This window comes from Mastomys coucha, unplaced genomic scaffold (genome assembly GCF_008632895.1).
Source record: "Mastomys coucha isolate ucsf_1 unplaced genomic scaffold, UCSF_Mcou_1 pScaffold12, whole genome shotgun sequence".
In the NCBI taxonomy this organism is placed as follows: Eukaryota; Metazoa; Chordata; class Mammalia; order Rodentia; family Muridae; genus Mastomys; species Mastomys coucha.
In genome coordinates, this window is record NW_022196894.1 from 19098274 (window position 1) to 19116557 (window position 18284).

The following is an 18284-nucleotide window of genomic DNA, read 5'->3' on the forward strand; positions in this document are numbered from 1 at the left end:
TGGGTGTTAGATTACCTGTGAGTGGGACTTCCTTTCTGTGTTGTGGGACTGGCTGCAGAGCTTTTGCCCAAGGTCTGCTCTGGACACCAGCCCAGACAGACTGGAAGGAACCAGAGTCACTGGTCTGGTGAAATTCCCGTGTGCCTGGTCCCTCTGGTTCCAGTTACTCCCAGTGTTGGGACAGATGTTGGGTCCTCCTCACCTCTGATCCTGGGTGTGTCAGAGCGCCTGGGAGTGGGGCTTCCTCTGGGTGTTGTGGGACTGGCTGCAGAGCTTGCACCCAAGGTCTGCTCTGGACACCAGCCCAGACAGAATGGAAGAAACCCGAGTCACTGGGTTGGTGGAGTTCCTGCTTGCCTGGTCCTGCTGGTCCCAGTTACTCCGACAAGGTTTCTTTGTGTAGCCTTGGCTGTCCAATAAACCAGGCTGTCCTTGAACTCCCAGAGATCACCTGCTTTTGCCTACTGAGTGCTGGATTAAAGGTGTATACCACCACCAACTGGTCAGTGTGGCCTTTTGTACTTAAACGAGACATGTTAAACTTCTTTTTATTAGGTATTATAGACATTAGATGACATCTTTTCTTGACCGCCTGTTCCCAGTATCTTCATGAGGTCATTCGTGAGTTACCATTTGGGCTACCTTCACTGTATACAGATGGCATCCTAAGTATGTCTTGTGTTCGAGTCCGCAACCATAGGCTTCTCTTGGACTTTCCCCTGCTAATGACTTCTGTCTTAGACTTACATTGGTAACAATTGTGTGTTTTAAAGTTAGGTGTTTTTCTGTTACAAGTGTCAGGAAATCAGTTCAAATGCACTTAAACCAAAAGAGATTTATTGATTTACAAACCTGGGAAGGGATTGGGTGTTAATTATATAAATCAGTGACTCTGGGTTCCTTTCCCTCTCTTACAAAGGACCTGCAGCATCTTGGTCCCATCTCGGTCTCTCTGATTGCATCTCATTCTGTTCTGTAACTTAGTGTGAAAAACAGCTTCCTGGCAGCTCCTCCAGGTCGGTGTACCTTAGAGGTGAGAGAAGACTCTCACCTTCAGTATTTACAAGTTCCGGGAAGGACCTTGATTCAGGCCAGATTGGAGGCATATGTTCTGTGCATACTTTTTTGGCTAGGCTCATGGGCACACGTGGCTGGTGCACCACGGAAATCACATGGTTGGAGGCTTCCCAAACAGTACCTTTGAGGCATTCCAGGAAGATAGACTTGTAAAAAAAGAAAAGAAAAATCAGCCAAAAAAAGAAAGAAAGAAAGAAAGGAAGAAAATTATGATCTCTAAGGCAGTAATAAATTGTAGGTAAGCAGTGGAAAAAAAAAATCCCAATGTAGGCCAGATGGTGTTGGTATTCGCCTTTAATCCCAGCACAGGAAGCAGAGGCAGAGGCAGGCAGATTTTTGTGAATTGGAGGCCAGAGTGGTCTACAGAATGAATTCCAGAGATACAGAGAAGCCTTAGCTCAGAAAAGAAAAAAAAAGAAAAAACAAAACCAGAAGAATCCCAGTGCAGGTGACTTGTTCCACATTGGAGCAGGGTGCTGTTTGTTAGCACAGGTGAGGTCAGTTGCCTTCACATGGGGCATTCGAGAACTGGGACTGACCAAAAGGACAGCAGGTATCCATTTCCTGTTCTGCACTCACAGGAAACATGGTGGAATGGAATACCCCAGCTATGGGACTCATACCTCTTCTTTCTCTTTTGTAGATACAGAGATACATGATATATTCCTCTTGTTTTCATGAGTAGGCTGAGTAAATGTGGAAAACCAGAAAACCTCAGGAGATCACGTAGTTCGTATCATGTTCTACAAAAGCTGAAAGAACATTCTTAGATTTTTTTTTTTTTAAATCTGCTAGATTCAGGTGTAAAAACGGTGTCTTAGTTATTTTATGTTGCTCTGAAAAAGCACCAGGACCAAAAAATAAAAAAGCGGCTTTTGAGAAGGAAGGGCTTATTTGGGCTTACGGTTGCAGAGGGATACGAGTTCATAAGTATTACGGCAGGAAAATGTGGCAGCAGACAGGCATTTGTGGCCTCTGGAATAGCTGAGGGCTCACAACTTGAGCTGTGATCAGGGAGATTGTACTGGGAATGGCTTTAAAGGCAGAACTCAGGGAGGCTCAGTGTAGCCTTCGGGCAGGGGTCCATCTGAGCCCATCTGAGTCTGTGGAAGTAGAAATCAGTCATAGTGTGGCTTACTGTGGTGCAGTGACTTAGATGATAGCCTTGAACTGTGAGTCACAGGTAACACAGATAGGTGTTCCTCCTGTCTTCCAGTTCTGTGTTAATCAGCAAATATTTATTGATTGTCTATGTAGTATGCAAGTCATTAAGCCCAGAGAGCTAAAAGAATGGCTCCCTTTTTCTTGCATAGTTAGAGGAAAAAGACATCATCATTTGGTAAGTTAACTGGTGAATCAAAAGAAGGAAAGTACCAAGACAGTGTTAAGAAAAACGGGCCTTAAGCACAAGATATCAACGAGCCTGCCTATGATCCTAACTTTTGAGAGCCTAGGCTTGGAGGATCATGAGTTCAAGGCCAGCCTGGGATCCTAATGAGTTTGAAGCCAGTTTGGGCTTGATAGTGGAGGAGAGGAGAGATGAAGAGAACACAAGTAAGTGCTGTTGTAGGGGAGGTATCCTCTTGAGAACTGTTAAAACACTGGTCATGTAAGATTCCTCCTTGAGAAGAAGTAGTAAGTTAGTTCATTGGCAGCCTTTGTGCTGGCATGGTGTTACATGAGGCATGAAGCAGGAACTGATCAGCTGTCAAGAGTTAAGCATTTTGTCGTTGGTTTACGTGTAGCCGTAGGAGATTGATCTCCATTCAAATTGCCCCCGGTGCGCACACACACAGAGCCTTATATTTTGATATGCCTTAATCAGCTCAATGGCTCCAAACCTCCACATGGCTAGCACATTCTCCCCTCCAATCTCCCTGAATTATTACTTAACTAAGACCTATACTCTACCCTGGCCACCCCGGAACCAGGCCTACAGTCCTGGGCCACCATCCCCATCTCTTACATGTTGGCAGTCTCTCTGCCTACACTTCTCAGGCTTGGTCTTTCTCTTTTCCTGTCATGGTGGTTCTAAATCCTTCTTCCTCTCTCAGTTCCCTTGTCTGTGAATCCTAAAGTCCCGCCGCTGTCTCCCTGCTCAGTCATTGGCCACCAGCAACTTTATTTACCAATCGAAACTAACTGGGAGCAGGGACCCTCAGGGTCTTACATTTGGATTCTCATGCAAGTTTGGGAACCCAAATAACAAAACACAAGCATTAGATCAAATCTACAATATTTACATACTAAAATGAAGAGCTTGCTCAATGTTTGAAAGTTAGCTCACCGACTTTGCTATTTGAACATTGAGATTTGGCCAGAAAAAAAACAAATTAATTGAAGTCCGTTTCCCTGACTTAAAAGAACATAGCCTTATTATTCTAGTTCTGTAGTTCAAAGTCGTAGCTTGTCTTACTAAGATTGAGGTGTCAGGAGAGGCCTTTGGCTCTAGAGTTTCTAGGAGAGAGTCTGTTTTGTTGTCTTTGCAGGGCCTAGGGACTACCCGCTTCTCTGCTTCCTGACACCTTCCCTCCAGCCTCATACACTGGGCAGAGTCCAGAGTGTAGCTTCTGTCTGGCCTTGTTTCTTTTATCAGTTTGCTTTCTTTGACTATACTGTCTTTTGCCTCCATCTTCTACATTTAAAGACCCATTTGATTATATTGGGGTACTTGGATAATCCAGACTAAAGTCCCCATCTCAGGGTTCATATTTAGTTACATCAGCAAATTCCCCATTGCCATAGAAATTCCTGTAATTATGCTAGGCATTATCATTCACCATTGTGCTTCCTCCCATGGGTATGTTATGTGTACCCACCATGTGTGTGCATATATACTACACATGCATGTTTGTGTTTATGCATGCTCATGAATATGTGTACATGTGTGAAGGCCACAGAAAGACCTCAAATGTTTTTTTCAGGAGCTACCTGAGCACTTTGTTTTTATGAGATGGTCGTACTGGCCTGGGTCTTACTAAGTAGACTAAACTTAGTTGTCCAGCAGGCCCTATGGGACCCACCTTTCTCTACTTCCCTAGAACTGAGATTACAAGCATTCACTATGACACTTGTGTGTGTGTGTGTTTGTGTAGTCTATATGTGTGTGTAGGGCAGAGATCAGTGTCCTGTATCTTCCACAGTTACTCCCCACCTTGTTTTTGGGGACAGATTTCCTCTTTTTACTCTGGAGCTCATCATTTCAGTTATATCCCTGTCCAGAAAGCCTTAGGGATCCTCCTGTCTGCCCCTGCCCCCAGGTTGAATCACAGGTATATGCTACTGTATTCAGCTTTTCTCATCAGTGCACTTAGGTCCTCGTGTTTCATGGCAAGCACCTTGCTGACTGAGCCATTCTCCCAGCCTCTATATTCATTTCTGAAAATTAACAGAAGTTGCTCAAGTGACCTTTAAAGTCAGCAAGGTAACTTTTTATCAGCCATAGTGACTTCAGTAAGAATATTTGCTAACACATATGTACACACATGCACGCACATACACACTGTTTAACAAGAGGAAGTGACAAAGGAAATGAAGAGTAGGAAACAGTTGGCTTCATCAACAGAAATAGAGAGTAAGTAGTGTTGAAGAGAGACGGGGCCCAGCATGATGGCAGCATAGGTTAGTGTGAGAATCCCCAGTAAAACAACTTAGGGTTTTGAGGTGTCTGATAACTTAGCTAGGGTCTTACTCACCTCATGATCAAATGGCTCATTTGTCAAAAGGTGTAATAACTATTGTCATGTATATTGTCAATTTGACTATATCTGGAATGAACTACAATCCAGAATTGGAGGGCTCGTATGTGATCCAGATCTTGAGACTGGGAGACACAAGGTTCTGACCTGGATCTTGGCATGGAGATCATGAGGCATAGTGACTATAAAAAGTTTAGGACCCGAGAAGGTAGTACACACCTTTAATCCCAGGAGACTAAGGCAAGGAGATCTCTGAGTTCAAGGTCGGCCTGAGACAAAACAAAACCCAGATCTAAACATGGTGGCACACACCTTTAATCTGGTCCACACCTTCTGCTGGAGGCCTACATAAGGACATTGGAAGAAGGAAGATTCGCTCTTCTTGCCTGCTGGCATTTACTTCCCCACACACCTGTTGCAATCTACTTCTACAAAAGACCAGCTGAAACAACTAGCCTTGTGGGACTGAGCAACTACTAGATTCTTGGACTTCCCATTCACAGCTGACCATTTTTGAGGAGTTGGACTGTAGACTCTAAGTCATCACAATAAATTCCCTGAATAGAGAAACATTCCCTAAGTTCTGTGACTCTAGAGAAACCCTGATTAATACAGAAGGTATGTGTGATGTTTACAAAACTGCTAATCTTGATTTAGAGTCTTTAACTTTGAAGATTTTGGAACTCTTGAGGAACTCACACATGATAATATGTATTATTTCTTGAAAATTACTGTGTCCAGGCATCATTCTTGGTAGTTTATAGTCAGTCAGCCTTTATTACCATGGTATCCCCAGAAGAGAGAAATTGCGTTACTCAGTCAGAGCTCCTAAGAGTCCCAGAAGCCCCAAGATAGGAGGGAGGCATGGGGAGAGGGGAGAGTAGGGAGGGAGGGGGAGAGGGGAGAGGAGGGACAGAAGGAGGAAGGGAGGGAGGGAGGGAGAGAAAGAGAGAGAGAAAGAGAGAGAGAGAGAGAGAGAGAGAGAGAGAGAGAGAGAGAGAGAGAGAGAGAGAGAGAGAGAGAGAATGAGAATAGGTGTGAAGTGTGAGTTCCTTGGTCTATGTAGCCAAACTGACAGAAGCTGTGAGCAGAGCTGACTTGGACAACTAGAACCTGGATTCTCTTTCTCCCTGATCTATGCCTTTGCAAGGATTGCTTTAATTCGTGCTGGGGAGTATAGACCTAGAATAAAAGCCCTGCCCTTAGAGGTGGGTTGCCAGTGACACATGTGTAGCTGGTGTTTTAGCTTACACTGTTGTATAACTTCTTTTGTGTAAAAGAGGTTTACTGAGTCCTACTCTCTCCTGAGCCCCTTTGTGCTTGGCAGCCACCGCCACAGAAAGCACCCGTGGAAGGAGCTCTTAACAGAGGAGAGGGGCTGTTCTGGGAAGGCTCTACTAACAACACAGATGTTCACACTGTTCCACCAACAGATGTAGAAATAACAGGGGCTCAGAGCAATTGGGTTGCTCAGAGTCCCAGATAGGAACTGGTAAAGTCTAGATTGAAACCTGATGTGTGTGTGTGTGCGTGTGTGCATGTGTATGTAGTGGCCAGAGGACAACTCAGTTATTCCTCCCCAGGTTCTCTCGATCTTGTTTTCTTAAAATAAATAAATAAATACTTCTTAAAAGGTATTTATTACTTATGTATTTTGTGTGAAGAAAGAAGGAAAAGGAGAAGGGGAAGGAGATGGAAGGGAGGAGGGAGGGAGGGAAGGGGAGTGATCAGGGGCTATCAGTTCTTCCACAGAAGTGCAGGCATCTTTAAGAGCTGGCCTTGCCTTTGGTCTTCCTGAAGCAGGGTCTCTCCTGTTCCTGCTGCTGAGCCCCCCAGGCTAGATAGCCTGTGAGCTTGCAGGTGATTCTCTCTTCTCATTTCACTATAGGAATCTGGAGACTACAAATGTGTTTCATTGTATTCAAAGTATCAATGGCTTTAGAATTAAAACAATTATATTCATTTATTGTCAGGGAGCATGCATGTGCACCTGTGTGGGGATCAGGGGACAGCTGTGGGAGTCTCCTATTTCACTCTACCATCGTTCTGGGAAGTGAAATAATGTCTACACCAGTGGACATGCCAGTGGTGGGTAGGGGAAGGTCTACAAGGCCCCACCCACCTTTAAATAAAGGACTATAGCCAGTCAGTTTGCTGCAGGCATGAGCCCTGGATAGGTTGTCAGATCCTAAGTAATCCTAAACACATATACATATAAATAACACTAAATGACTTAGTGGGGTGTGTGCGTGTGCATGTGCGTGTGCGTGTGCGTGTGTGTGTGTGTGTGTGTAATAAAAATGGAGAAGAGGTCAGAAATCCCTGAGTGGGTGTAAGGGACAATGGGAGGATTTGGAGGTGGGAAAGGGAAAATTATGTAAATGTAGTACTCATGTATGAAATTCTAAAAATGCTTCAGAAGAATAAAGCTTATATCTTGAGGAATATTTGAATATTATAGTTGTTTCTGCTCAGTGGTACAGATAGTGAAAGACTATAAAGAAGTAACTTGTCACGAATCTTTGAAGGAAGCTGTGTGACCATCAGTGTGTTGCTGCTGTGTGTGTTCATTGGTAAGGAAGAATGCAGTGCGTTGGGTAACTTAGACGTTGCAGGGAGAATGCCCTCAGCTATGTTTCTAAGAATGTGTGGATAGCATGTGTTTCAAAGATAGAACATTAGAGTTTGTTTGAAAGAAATTAGTCTGTGTTTGGAAATGTTCCAGCTGTGATAGAAGAGTCAGTTTCAGTTTGTGAAAAGTCAGTTTTCAGGCTGGTGAGGTGGTTCAGCAGGGTAGAACACCGACTGATCTTCTGAAGGTCCTGAGTTTAAATCCCAGCAACCACTTGGTGGCTCACAACCACCCATAATGAGATCTGATGCTCTCTTCCGATGCGTCTGAAGACAGCTACAGTGTACTTATTTATAAATAAGATAAATAAAAAAGATAAATAAATAAATCTTTGGGCCTGAGTGGGGGGAGTGGGGGGGTGGGGGAGTGGGGGGGTGGATGAGGGAAGGGGAAAGGCGACCAGAGCGAGCAGGGTTGACTGGAATGAGCAGAGGTCCTTAAGTCAATTCCCAACAACCAGATGAAGGCTCACAACTATCTGTACAACTACAGTATGTACTCATATGCATAAAATAAATAAATAAATCTTTCAAAAGAAAAAAAAGGGAAGTCAGTTTTCACAACTTCACATGATTTACACTTATTAACTATTTATTTATTTATTTAAAGATTTATTTATTACTATATCTAAGTACACTGTCGCTGTCTTCAGACACTCCAGAAGAGGGCATCAGATCTCTTTATTGGGTGGTTGTGAGCCACCATGTGGTTGCTGGGATTTGAACTCAGGACCTTCAGAAGAACAGTCAGTGCTCTTAACTGCTGAGCCATCTCTCCAGCTCCCAACTATTTCTTTTTTAATACCCTAATCTAGTGGTTCTCAGCCTGTGGTTTGTAAGCCCTGTGGGAGTTGAACAACCCTTTCAGAGTCGCGTAAGGCCACCAGAAAGCAAAGTTGTAGTTATGGAGAAGCAACAAAAATAATTTTATGGTTGGGGGTCACTACAACATGAGGAACTGTATTTAAGGATCATAGCATGTGGAGCCTATGGGTAAGGAGAGCCAACCACATATACAATATTTTTTTCTGTAAGTACATGACTAAATTGTGAGAGTTTAGTTTATAGATAAAGCATACATGAGATTAATAGCAATAATAATATAGAAAGATTATGCTGTAGTAAAAGTTGAGTGAATGTGGCCTGTTGTAACACATCTTGCCTTAGATTCCCTTTTCCTGCTATGGTATCTCAACAGTTGTATAAATCAGGAAATTTTGCCATCCCCTTAAAGGAAGTAGCTGGTAGCTTCTTTGTGGTATGGCCGCCATTAATACTCTTGCACCTTGAGGTCATTATTAGTAAGTAACTTAAGAGTTATTTTGAGAGAAATAACATTTTGATAATTGATCTGATAACCAAGATGGGGGGGGGGTGACTGCTGTCCCCACTAGGATGGAGCAGGATGTTGTAGGCCTTCACCATACCAAGAATAACATATGATTTAATACCTTTTTTAAAAAAAATATATATTAATGTAGGGGTACTCTGTCTGCATGTACTCCTACCTGCCAGAAGAAGGCATCTGATCCTTTTATAGATGGTTGTGAATCACCATGTGTTTGCTGGGAATTGAACTCAGGACCTCTGGAAGAGCAGCCAGTGTTCTTCACCGATGAGCCATCTCACCAGCCCTGTTTAACATTTTTAACTCAAGATTGAATGAAAAGCTGGAAAAGATAAAGTGAAGCAGTTCATCTACTAGATGTAGGAAGGACATCATACTGTGGTAAACACCTTAGAGAACAAAACGATGTTTTGCTTTGTTGTTATCACTATGGATTATTTCTTCTGTTCATGTTTACAGAGAAAAGCAAGCAGATTGGAAAATTTGGCCACTTGTATTTTAGTTGAAACACAATATAAAGACATTCAAAATAAAATTCAAACATGAGCCTTTCTTGTTGTTTTTGTTTTTCCAAGACAGGGTTTCTCTGTGTAGCCTTGGCTGTCCTGGAACTCACTCTGTAGTCCAGGTTAGCCTTGAACTCAGTGAAGTGCCTGCCTCTGCCTCCCAAGTGCTGGGATTAAAGGTGTGCACCACCACTGCCCAGCTAACATTAAACATTTAGTGTTTTTAAAAATATAGTTTTAATTTTCTAGACATGAACATTTTTTTTAGGCTTACCAGTTTATCTTTTTTTATGTATGATACAAGGTCTTGTTTTGAGCTGTGAAATACACAGAAAAATGTATACATTTCTAGATTACTTGAGTATTTTATTCTTTCCTAAAGATAGCCATGTTTTTCTGTGACTAGCTTTGTGTAATTATTTTATCCTGGGGTCATGGTTGTAAATCAGCTCATGGGTTTGCTAGTGTGCTATTAAATAACTCAATGTCTGTCCTGGGCATATACACTTGGTCAAAGTTGATGACAACCAAGCCAGTCTTTGTGCTTCTGCCAGGGAGCTGGAGAGCTGCCCTGAGGTCAGAGGAGGATGGGTTAGCCAGAAGCTTCGGCACCAGTTTGCCCTCTGGCTGCAGGTATAGAAATCTGCTTGGATGCGCTCTCGGACCTACCTTGTTTCCTGCCATTGTTACTTGTCTCTTGACTTGGGTGGAGCTTCCAGGCTCATACCTCTTCACGTCTGAGCTAAAATTTCCCCTCTGTATTCTCATAGGAACCCTCCAGCCACATCCTACCCCCCATTCCCTTTCTTTTTGCTTGGAAGCAGATGACCAAGTGGAATCTCATCAAGGATGTCTCTGAAATGTCCAGCTGAGAAGAGCTCGTCTAGGTAACACCTGCCTCCCTACCAAAGACATCATCATTCGGATCTTTGTAATCTAAGGCCAAAAGCAAGAAACAATTGCTCAGATTGGTTGAATTCAGCTATTGAAAGCAAATATGGAAAACGAACCAGACCCGGAGAATTTGGAACAGAACCCGTGTGCCAGAACTGTGGAAGAAGAGTTGAACAAGGCTTTTAATTTAGAAGCTTCCCTTTCAAAATTCTCTTGCATAGATCTGGATAAGGAGCTGGAGTTCAAAAACGATCTGGTAAAAATGTAACTTTCTTCAAGTGGATGATTTTTACCAAACTTGGGGCAGTGTGCTTTATGACCCACATACCTTGAGCCTGTCATTTTTGTATGCCTGGTTAGCGGGAGACTGTGCAGTTTTACAAGGTCCCATCAGTCTGTTACCATTTATGGAGCACTCTGGTATCTTGAGTTTATACTGGTAATCCACTTTATAGATGAAGACACTGGTGTGCAGCTGTGCGGAATGCTTTCTCTAGGCCACTCAGATGATGGGAGTATTAGAGGTCCTACCTTACACCTCACTTTCTTTCTCGATTGAGTTACCAATGGTTTCTGTGACTATGAGAGTATTTAATGACAACTTTTTTTAAGCTTAGTCATTCTTTACCATGAAATTCTGTGGCATGCTTTGGCATGTCAGTTAGGTCTCAAGTCTAAAGTTAGGAAAGAAGGATCTGGCATGAGATGTGGTACTTTGTCATCCCAAGATGGGAGATACAGAAGTCCTACACATTTCTAGAAAGGCTGTCAGTCAGGGTGTTCTTGGCCTTGCGTGTCACCAAGCATGTGGACAGGGATTGCTGAGTTGAACCTATGATCCAGTTAGCGATAAGTATGCCCTTTGACAGAGGGTCTTAGTCATTAAAATATTTCACAGAAAACCTCATGAGAACTTTAATTTCTTTATTTAGATCGATGACAAGGAGTTTGATATTCCTCAGGTGGATACCCCTCCAACTTTGGAAAGCATACTTAATGAGGTAAGTCAATGTTACTGGTCACTGTCGATTTGGAGGCATTGAGTTTTCATACATTCTGGGTTAGTTACAGTGTGTGTATTTGGATGGATATTGTCCAGTATGGTAGCAACTAGTTACATGTGTCAGCTTAGAACTTATGCTAGTCGTAGTTAACTAATACTTCAGTTTCTCAGTTGTATGAACCCCATTTCAGGAGCTCAGTAGCCATGTGTGGCTCGTGGCTACTGTAGTGGCCAACAGAGACATAGAGTCTTCATCATGGCAAAAAGCTCTCTTGGTCAGCAGTAATCTATGTCTTGTTCATCTTTTGCCCTTTTGCCCAGCTGTTTTGTTACCTTTCTGGGTATGGGAGGGTCTGCAAGCATATGTGGATTTACCTGCGATAAGGTACCAGTGATAGACCAAGGAAAGATCTGTGCAAGTCCAACTTGGTGAGCCAGTTAAGTTTATTTGACTTACTTTTAAGAGAATACATGACTGAAATATAGTCACTAAAAATTCCCACCCCAGCTTTCATACATCATGAAAGATGGTCTATTAGTCAGAGTTCTCTAGAGAAATAGAACTTAGAGAAATATATATATATTCACACACACATACACATACACACACATGCATGCACACACACATACATACACACACACACACTAGATATATGGTATATATTGGAATGAAATATATAGAGAATGAAATTACATAGGTATATTAGAATGGCTGTGTCCAGGTAGTTCAATAGTGGCTGACTGCCAACTGAAAGTTCAAGAATCTAGTAGGTGTTTAGTCCACAAGACCGGCTGTCTCATCTGGTCTTCAGTATATGCCAAACTCTCGAAGACGTCGGCTCCAGTGCCAGTGAAGAGATGGACTTGCCATCCAGAGTGAGAGCAAGCAGGCAAAGAGCAAGCCTCCTCCTTCCACGTCTTTTATATAGGCTGCCACCATGGGATGTGGCCCAGACTAAAGTTGGATCATCCTTCCTCAAAAGGTCTGGATCAAAAGTGGGTCTTCTCACTTCAAATGATTTAATTAAGAAAAAAATAATCTCTCACAGGTGTGCCCAGCTGCTTGGGTTTAGCTAATTCCAGATGTAGTCAAGTTGACAATGAAGAATAGCCATCACATCTGATTTTCTTCCTCTTATATACTCTTGGACCTTTCTAAACTGTATGTACCCGTGAGACAGGAGGCCAGTGTAGATGGAATGACACCCAGAGGCCCTATTTGAATGCTTGGTCCTTAGTTAGTGAAACTATTTAGGAAGGATTAGGAGGTATGGCCTTGTTGGAGTAGGTGTGTTACTGGGGGTGAGCTTTGAGGTTTCAGAAGCTGCTGCCCTATCCTCCATTATGATCATGGATTCTAACCCTCTGAGAGTGTAAGCCCCCCTATGAGCTCTTCTTTAAGTGAGACAGTGGTGACCCTCTCTCCATTCCTGCTCTATACCTGCAGAGCCAGGGTTATCTATGCTTGTGATGGCAATGGCACAGTTGTGATATCTCCTGAGGTGAAAGCGGTTCTCCAGCACTCCACTCCTATCCTGTGGCTCCTACAAGCTTTCTGCCTTCTCTTCCTTTACATTACCTGAGCTGTGAAGGGCTGATATTACAGGAGTATACACTAAGAGTGGGTCATCATACCACAACAGCAGTCACTGAATTACAGCAGCAGTTTGATTATTATGAGTCTCTGTGAGTAACCACATTCTACAGCAAATAGCCTTCCTCCATAACCATGGCTGTCAGCAACAGACATTAGACACAGTGTTTAGAAGGCAGTTTTCAGGTGTATCATACCCAGTTCACAAAGTAAGCACAGTAGCTTAGCCCTGGCCTTTGTCATTTCCTCAGGTAAAGGGTTTCACCGTGGATTACACAGTACAAAACACAATTTTCCTTCTGTGGCATGGCCTTTAAATTCACTCACAAAGAACTTGGTTGTATCCATAGTGGCCGCACCATTAGTGTACCAGTGGGCACATCTTTCAACTACTATTGATAGTGCAGCACATGGTTTATAGCTAGCAGGCCTGTTAGTGACAGTTATCAGCAGCCTGGATAGCACCTTCTGGTGCTGCAAAAGCCAGACGGCAAAGAAGATCCCCTAGCATGGGCCCTGCTTGATTTTTCCATGTACTAAAACCAGAGTGCAGGAACAGTATCTGTTCAGGACGCTCCAAGACCAAGTTCTCAGCACAGAGATTTGCTTTGCTCTAGAAGGACGAAGGGCAGGGAATAAGAGAGAAAGCCAGGAGACAGAGTATGGGAACAAGGGAGAGGGGGGAAAAGGTTCTTCTCCCAGAGGAGGACAAAGGACTGCCACTGGCTAGAGAAGAGACAGACATGACCTATAGGAAAAAGGCAGTTTGTAAAGGGAAAAGGGGAGACTGTGTTAGAGTGAGGTGTTTAGTTTAACTGGAGGCTTTGATAGCTGGACCTTGGTAGCCAGCCTCAGGAGGAGGAAGTGGCCAAGTAAGAGAACAGACCTTGGTGGCTGGCTTTAGGAATGTATTCTAACGGTTTTTAACAAGGCAGAGAGAGTGGGTGAAGGGCAAGGCCTGTCAGAGCCATGCTTGCCACGCTCAGGCTGGCTAGAGTTCCTTCCCAGAACAAGCAGTATCTCTAACCATCGTCTTCAATCTAGTGCCACCAACAGCACTGGCCTTTATGGCTTGTGGGGATCTCAAGGGTTTCTTCAGTCAACAGTTTGTAGGGAGGTAGTCTACCCATGGCATGTCTTTTCCCTCGCATACAGGGTGCCTATTCCCAATGGCATCATACATCATTAGGAATTGACCTAACTGGGGTGATGGTGAATGTAGAAACAAACAGCCACACAAACAGAAAAGTTGGGATTAGGTGCAGCAGTGTGCCTTGATGGAGATACACCCACAGCAGCCTGGAAACTCAGCATGTTTATTTTATGCACCTGGATTGAAGAGGCAGGTTTATTTTTTTGTTTTTGTTTTTGTTTTTCGAGACAGGGTTTCTCTGTGTAGCCCTGGCTGTCCTGGAACTCACTCTGTAGACCAGGCTGGCCTCGAACTCAGAAATCCGCCTGCCTTTGCCTCCCAAGTGCTGGAATTAAAGGCATGCGCCACCACTGCCTGGCCAGGTTTATTATTATATATAGCTGAAAAGGAGGCAGGTGTAGCTGATCCTGGTTGGGGAGTCTCTGCTGGGGAGCAGTCTCAGGCTGTAAACATCCAGGAGGAAGAAGCTGAGGGGAACGTCTTTTTGAATGGACTGTCAACATCTGCAAGGACCTGGGGAAGGAAACTAGGGTCCATGGCTGTGCTCATGTGAACACTCCAAGCTTGCTCAGGATGACATCCATTCCCCATACCTTCTGGGTTTTCTTCGTTTTTTTAAACAATTCTTTGAGATGCTTTTTTGGATCTTTAAGACATACCATTTAGGTAATGAAACTTTTTACAGAGGGTAGGCAGATTTCTGATGGCTTACCATTGTCCCTTCCAAGCAAGTGCCAGTTGGTTTTGGGATTCTGGCTGTTAAGTAGATACTTTACAAAAAAGGTCTGGAACAGCATGAAGAGATCTTGTTGCTTGTGTCAAAACAGAAATCGGGTACACTGGTGGATGGGGACACTACCTTATTTAACTTTCTGTAATTCATTTCACATAAATCATTTCACCCCCTTACCCTGGACACTGCTGTGGGGCTACAGTGCCTCTTCCTGCCTTCTCCTGAGTGCCCGGGGAGGCAGGCTGGCTTATGCTGCTCCATCCAGCCTTGGGACTGAGGGCGGGTGTTCTAGTTAGGTTTCTATTGCTTGATAAACACCATAACCAAAAGCCACTTGGGAGGACAGGGTTTGTTTCAGCTTACACTTTTTATGAGAGGGAAGCCTGGACAGGAACGCAGGCGGGAACTGAGGCAGAGGCCATGGAGGAGCGCAGCTTACTGGTTTGCTCTTCAGGTTCATGTTCAGCCACCTTTCTAGTCTATTTGTTTGTGGTGCTGTGGATCGAACCCAGGGTCTTGTGTAATCTGGGCAAGCATTCTACCACTGAGCTAGCTCCCTGACTTTTTGTTTTTTTCTTAAATCAGTTTGATGTTATAATTACTTTGATTATATTTGACTTCAGAAGTGTTTTGCATGATCTGTGTTAAGACTTAAAGCATGTGCAGTATTCTTTTTTATTTTTATTATGTATACAATGTTCTGTCTGCATGTATGCCTACACACCAGAAGAGGAGGGCACCATATCTCATTACAGACGGTTATGAGCCACCATGTGGTTACTGGGATTGAACTCAGGACCTCTGTAAGAGTGGTCATTGCTCTTAACCTCTGAGCAATCTATCCAGCCCACATTTTAAGTTTTTATAATAGGTATCCTTGTGCTCTGAAGGAATCTTTTGCAGTGAAATGTTATTAATTTATTTATTAATTTTATGAATGTATTTGTAATTATTATTAATTTCTAATAGAAAATCTTTTATTTAAAGGGAAGGAAATTAATTTTAGCTAGTTTGGTAACATAATTGCATTTTGTTGGAGCCATTGTACTTAGTATAGAATAAGATCTTAATGCCCTATTTGCCTATCTTTACACAAACAGTGTCAATAAAAAGAATGCCCAGAGAGACATCTCAGCAGTCAGGAGCCTTGTTGCTCTGCAGGGGACTTGGGTTCAGTTCTCAGTACATACGGGGTGTCTCACAACTATCCTTAGCTCCATTTCCAAGGAATCTGATGCCCTCTGTGGACCTCCTTAGACACCAGGCACACACATGGTGTGCACACACACATGAGTTCTGAACACTCATACACATAATATAAAAATAAGTAAATCTTTTTTATTTTCATTTTAATAATATAAAGATAATAAATTAAAATAATATTTGTAAGAATGAGATTGTCATTCATCATGAAAGCAGACTATCCCAGAACAACTTCCTTGTCCCTGAGGAACAGTAAATACTGTTGTTGATGTAGCTCACCAAGAAGGTAATGCTGCTATTGTTAGTGTTACAGCTCTGAGGGGGAAGGTTTCCCCAAAGTTGCAACTCTGAAGGAAAGGAATCCTGGCAGTCAGGAGCCAAGGAACACCACAAGGTCACACCACACAGCAAACCTCACAGCAAGAGATTCATTGGCAGGGAAAAACCCAGTAGGGTGGCTGCCTCTGCTCTGGTGAGAAGCAGCTGGAAACTGAGCAGAAGGCAGGCTTTATATAGGGCTCCTGAGGGGACGGAGGGGGGGGGTTCCATGGCAGCGATTTCCAGAATGAGGATTGGTGGGATATCAAGTACTGAGCTTAGGGTAAGCCCAGGGATTGGTGGATTTTCAAAACCCGGAAGTGGGCTTGGACTTTTTTTTACCCTGTAATTACTACCTTGAGTGTAATTTGGTGCCTACTGTATTAGGTCTCTGTGGTAGATGCTGGTGTTAGATAGTGCCATATACAACCTCTGTCCTTGAGAGGCAAATGGGACTTGAAAATGGGCAGGTTTAGGGAGATAGGAGGTAAATAAGAGAAAGAAAAAGTAATAAAATCACTGTGAAAACTGATAAGTTATTTTCCACCAATGAAATGAGCCAATTCAAGCTGAATTAAAGTATATAAAGGGAAGCTGATCTTGGACGAGTTCACTGGTCCCCAAAGGCCAGGGAAATCTCCATGGGGATGGAGATAGAAGGAAGGAGGTAGAGGAAGAGAAAGAGTGTGAATACTCAAGTAGAGAGAAAATGCAACTGGTCAGAGGTGGCACACGCCTTTAATCCCAGCACTTGGGAGGCAGAGGCAGGGGGATTTCTGAGTTTGAGGCTAGCCTGGTCTATAGAGTGAGTTCCAGGACAGCCAGGGCTATACAGAGAAACCCTGTACAGAGAAAACCTATACAGAGAAAAAGAAAATACAGATGGGGGAAGACCCCAATGTTTGGATTATATAGGAAAGAGCTTCTAGCCTCTTGGCTGGAAGGTTCAGGGCAGAAGGCAGGGTATTCCAGCCGTGCCCTCTAAAAGGTAGGGACTGAGGGATGCTGGGAGAACCTGGAGGCCATGTCCATTTTGGGATGTTAAACATGCACCTCATCCCCTTGTCCTGGGTCTGAAGACCAACAAAGACTATCAGAGGTTATTAAAGAAAATTATTAACAAACCAAAAAAGACAGCAGGGTAAATAAGCTCTTTCTCTAGAATACTTATATTTCTATATTCTAAAATGTTCATTATATCAACCTGAGGGAGGTTGGCCAAAAATGGATCTAAGGTGTTTTTAAAATGGAAAGATAGTAACTAGTGAGACTTTGTGAACTCAAGACTCAGCACATGAAATGATAACATTACCAGGCCTTGAAGTCACTGCCTCTCAGGCCCTAAGTTGGGGGTTACATTCTCTAGTATAAGCCTTTTTCTTCTGGTTCCTTTCTTCCTCTAAACTTGCTCTTTGACCTTGTCTTGTGACCTTTCATAGTCTCAGAGTAATGCTGGGTTCACTTCAGTTCTGCTGTTGGGTAGCTAGGAATGTCTTGTGAACATCTTGCGATATGCACACAGCATGGTGAACAAATCGTAAATGTGCAGCATGGAGTCATCTTACACGAACCGAGCAGCCTGTGCAGTAGAACTCATAGCCTGTCCTTACTGACTGAGCAGCCTGTGCAGTAGAACTCATAGCCTGTCCTTACTGACTGAGCAGCCTGTGCAGTAGAACTCATAGCCTGTCCTTACTGACTGAGCAGCCTGTGCAGTAGAACTCATAGCCTGTCCTTACTGACTGAGCAGCCTGTGCAGTAGAACTCATAGCCTGTCCTTACTGACTGAGCAGCCTGTGCAGTAGAACTCATAGCCTGTCCTTACTGACTGAGCAGCCTGTGCAGTAGAACGCATAGCCTGTCCTTACTGACTGAGCAGCCTGTGCAGTAGAACACATAGCCTGTCCCAGAAGCTCCTCTTGGGCTTCAGCACCAAGGCCTAGAATAACTGATTCCAGCTTCTACCTGCATGGACTGGTTTGCCTGCCTAACATGACATACAGGATAGTGTGCTCTTGTGTATGTATGTGTATGTACATGTATGTGTGAGGCACACATACCTGTGTCACTCAGTTTTCTCTAGTACACTGTTCTGAGGTTTTTTTTTTTTTTTTTTTTTTTTTTTT

At 43.4% G+C, this 18284-nt stretch overlaps 1 protein-coding gene across 8 annotated transcripts in view; it reads left to right on the plus strand.

Moving 5' to 3' along the window:
• The window catches only part of Vps8 (VPS8 subunit of CORVET complex), a 220950-nt gene that overhangs the window by 5334 nt on the left and 197332 nt on the right, over nucleotides 1-18284 (plus strand). For 4 of the 8 annotated variants that reach the window (XM_031363491.1, XM_031363497.1, XM_031363498.1 and 1 more), the window contains exons 2-3: nucleotides 10031-10410; nucleotides 11087-11155. In XM_031363491.1, the coding sequence (XP_031219351.1) occupies nucleotides 10258-10410; nucleotides 11087-11155 (222 nt within the window). In that variant the 5' untranslated portion in view covers nucleotides 10031-10257. The remainder of the gene's footprint in view (nucleotides 1-10030; nucleotides 10411-11086; nucleotides 11156-18284) is intronic. The other 4 variants (XM_031363493.1, XM_031363496.1, XM_031363494.1 and 1 more) reach the window with 2 other exon arrangements.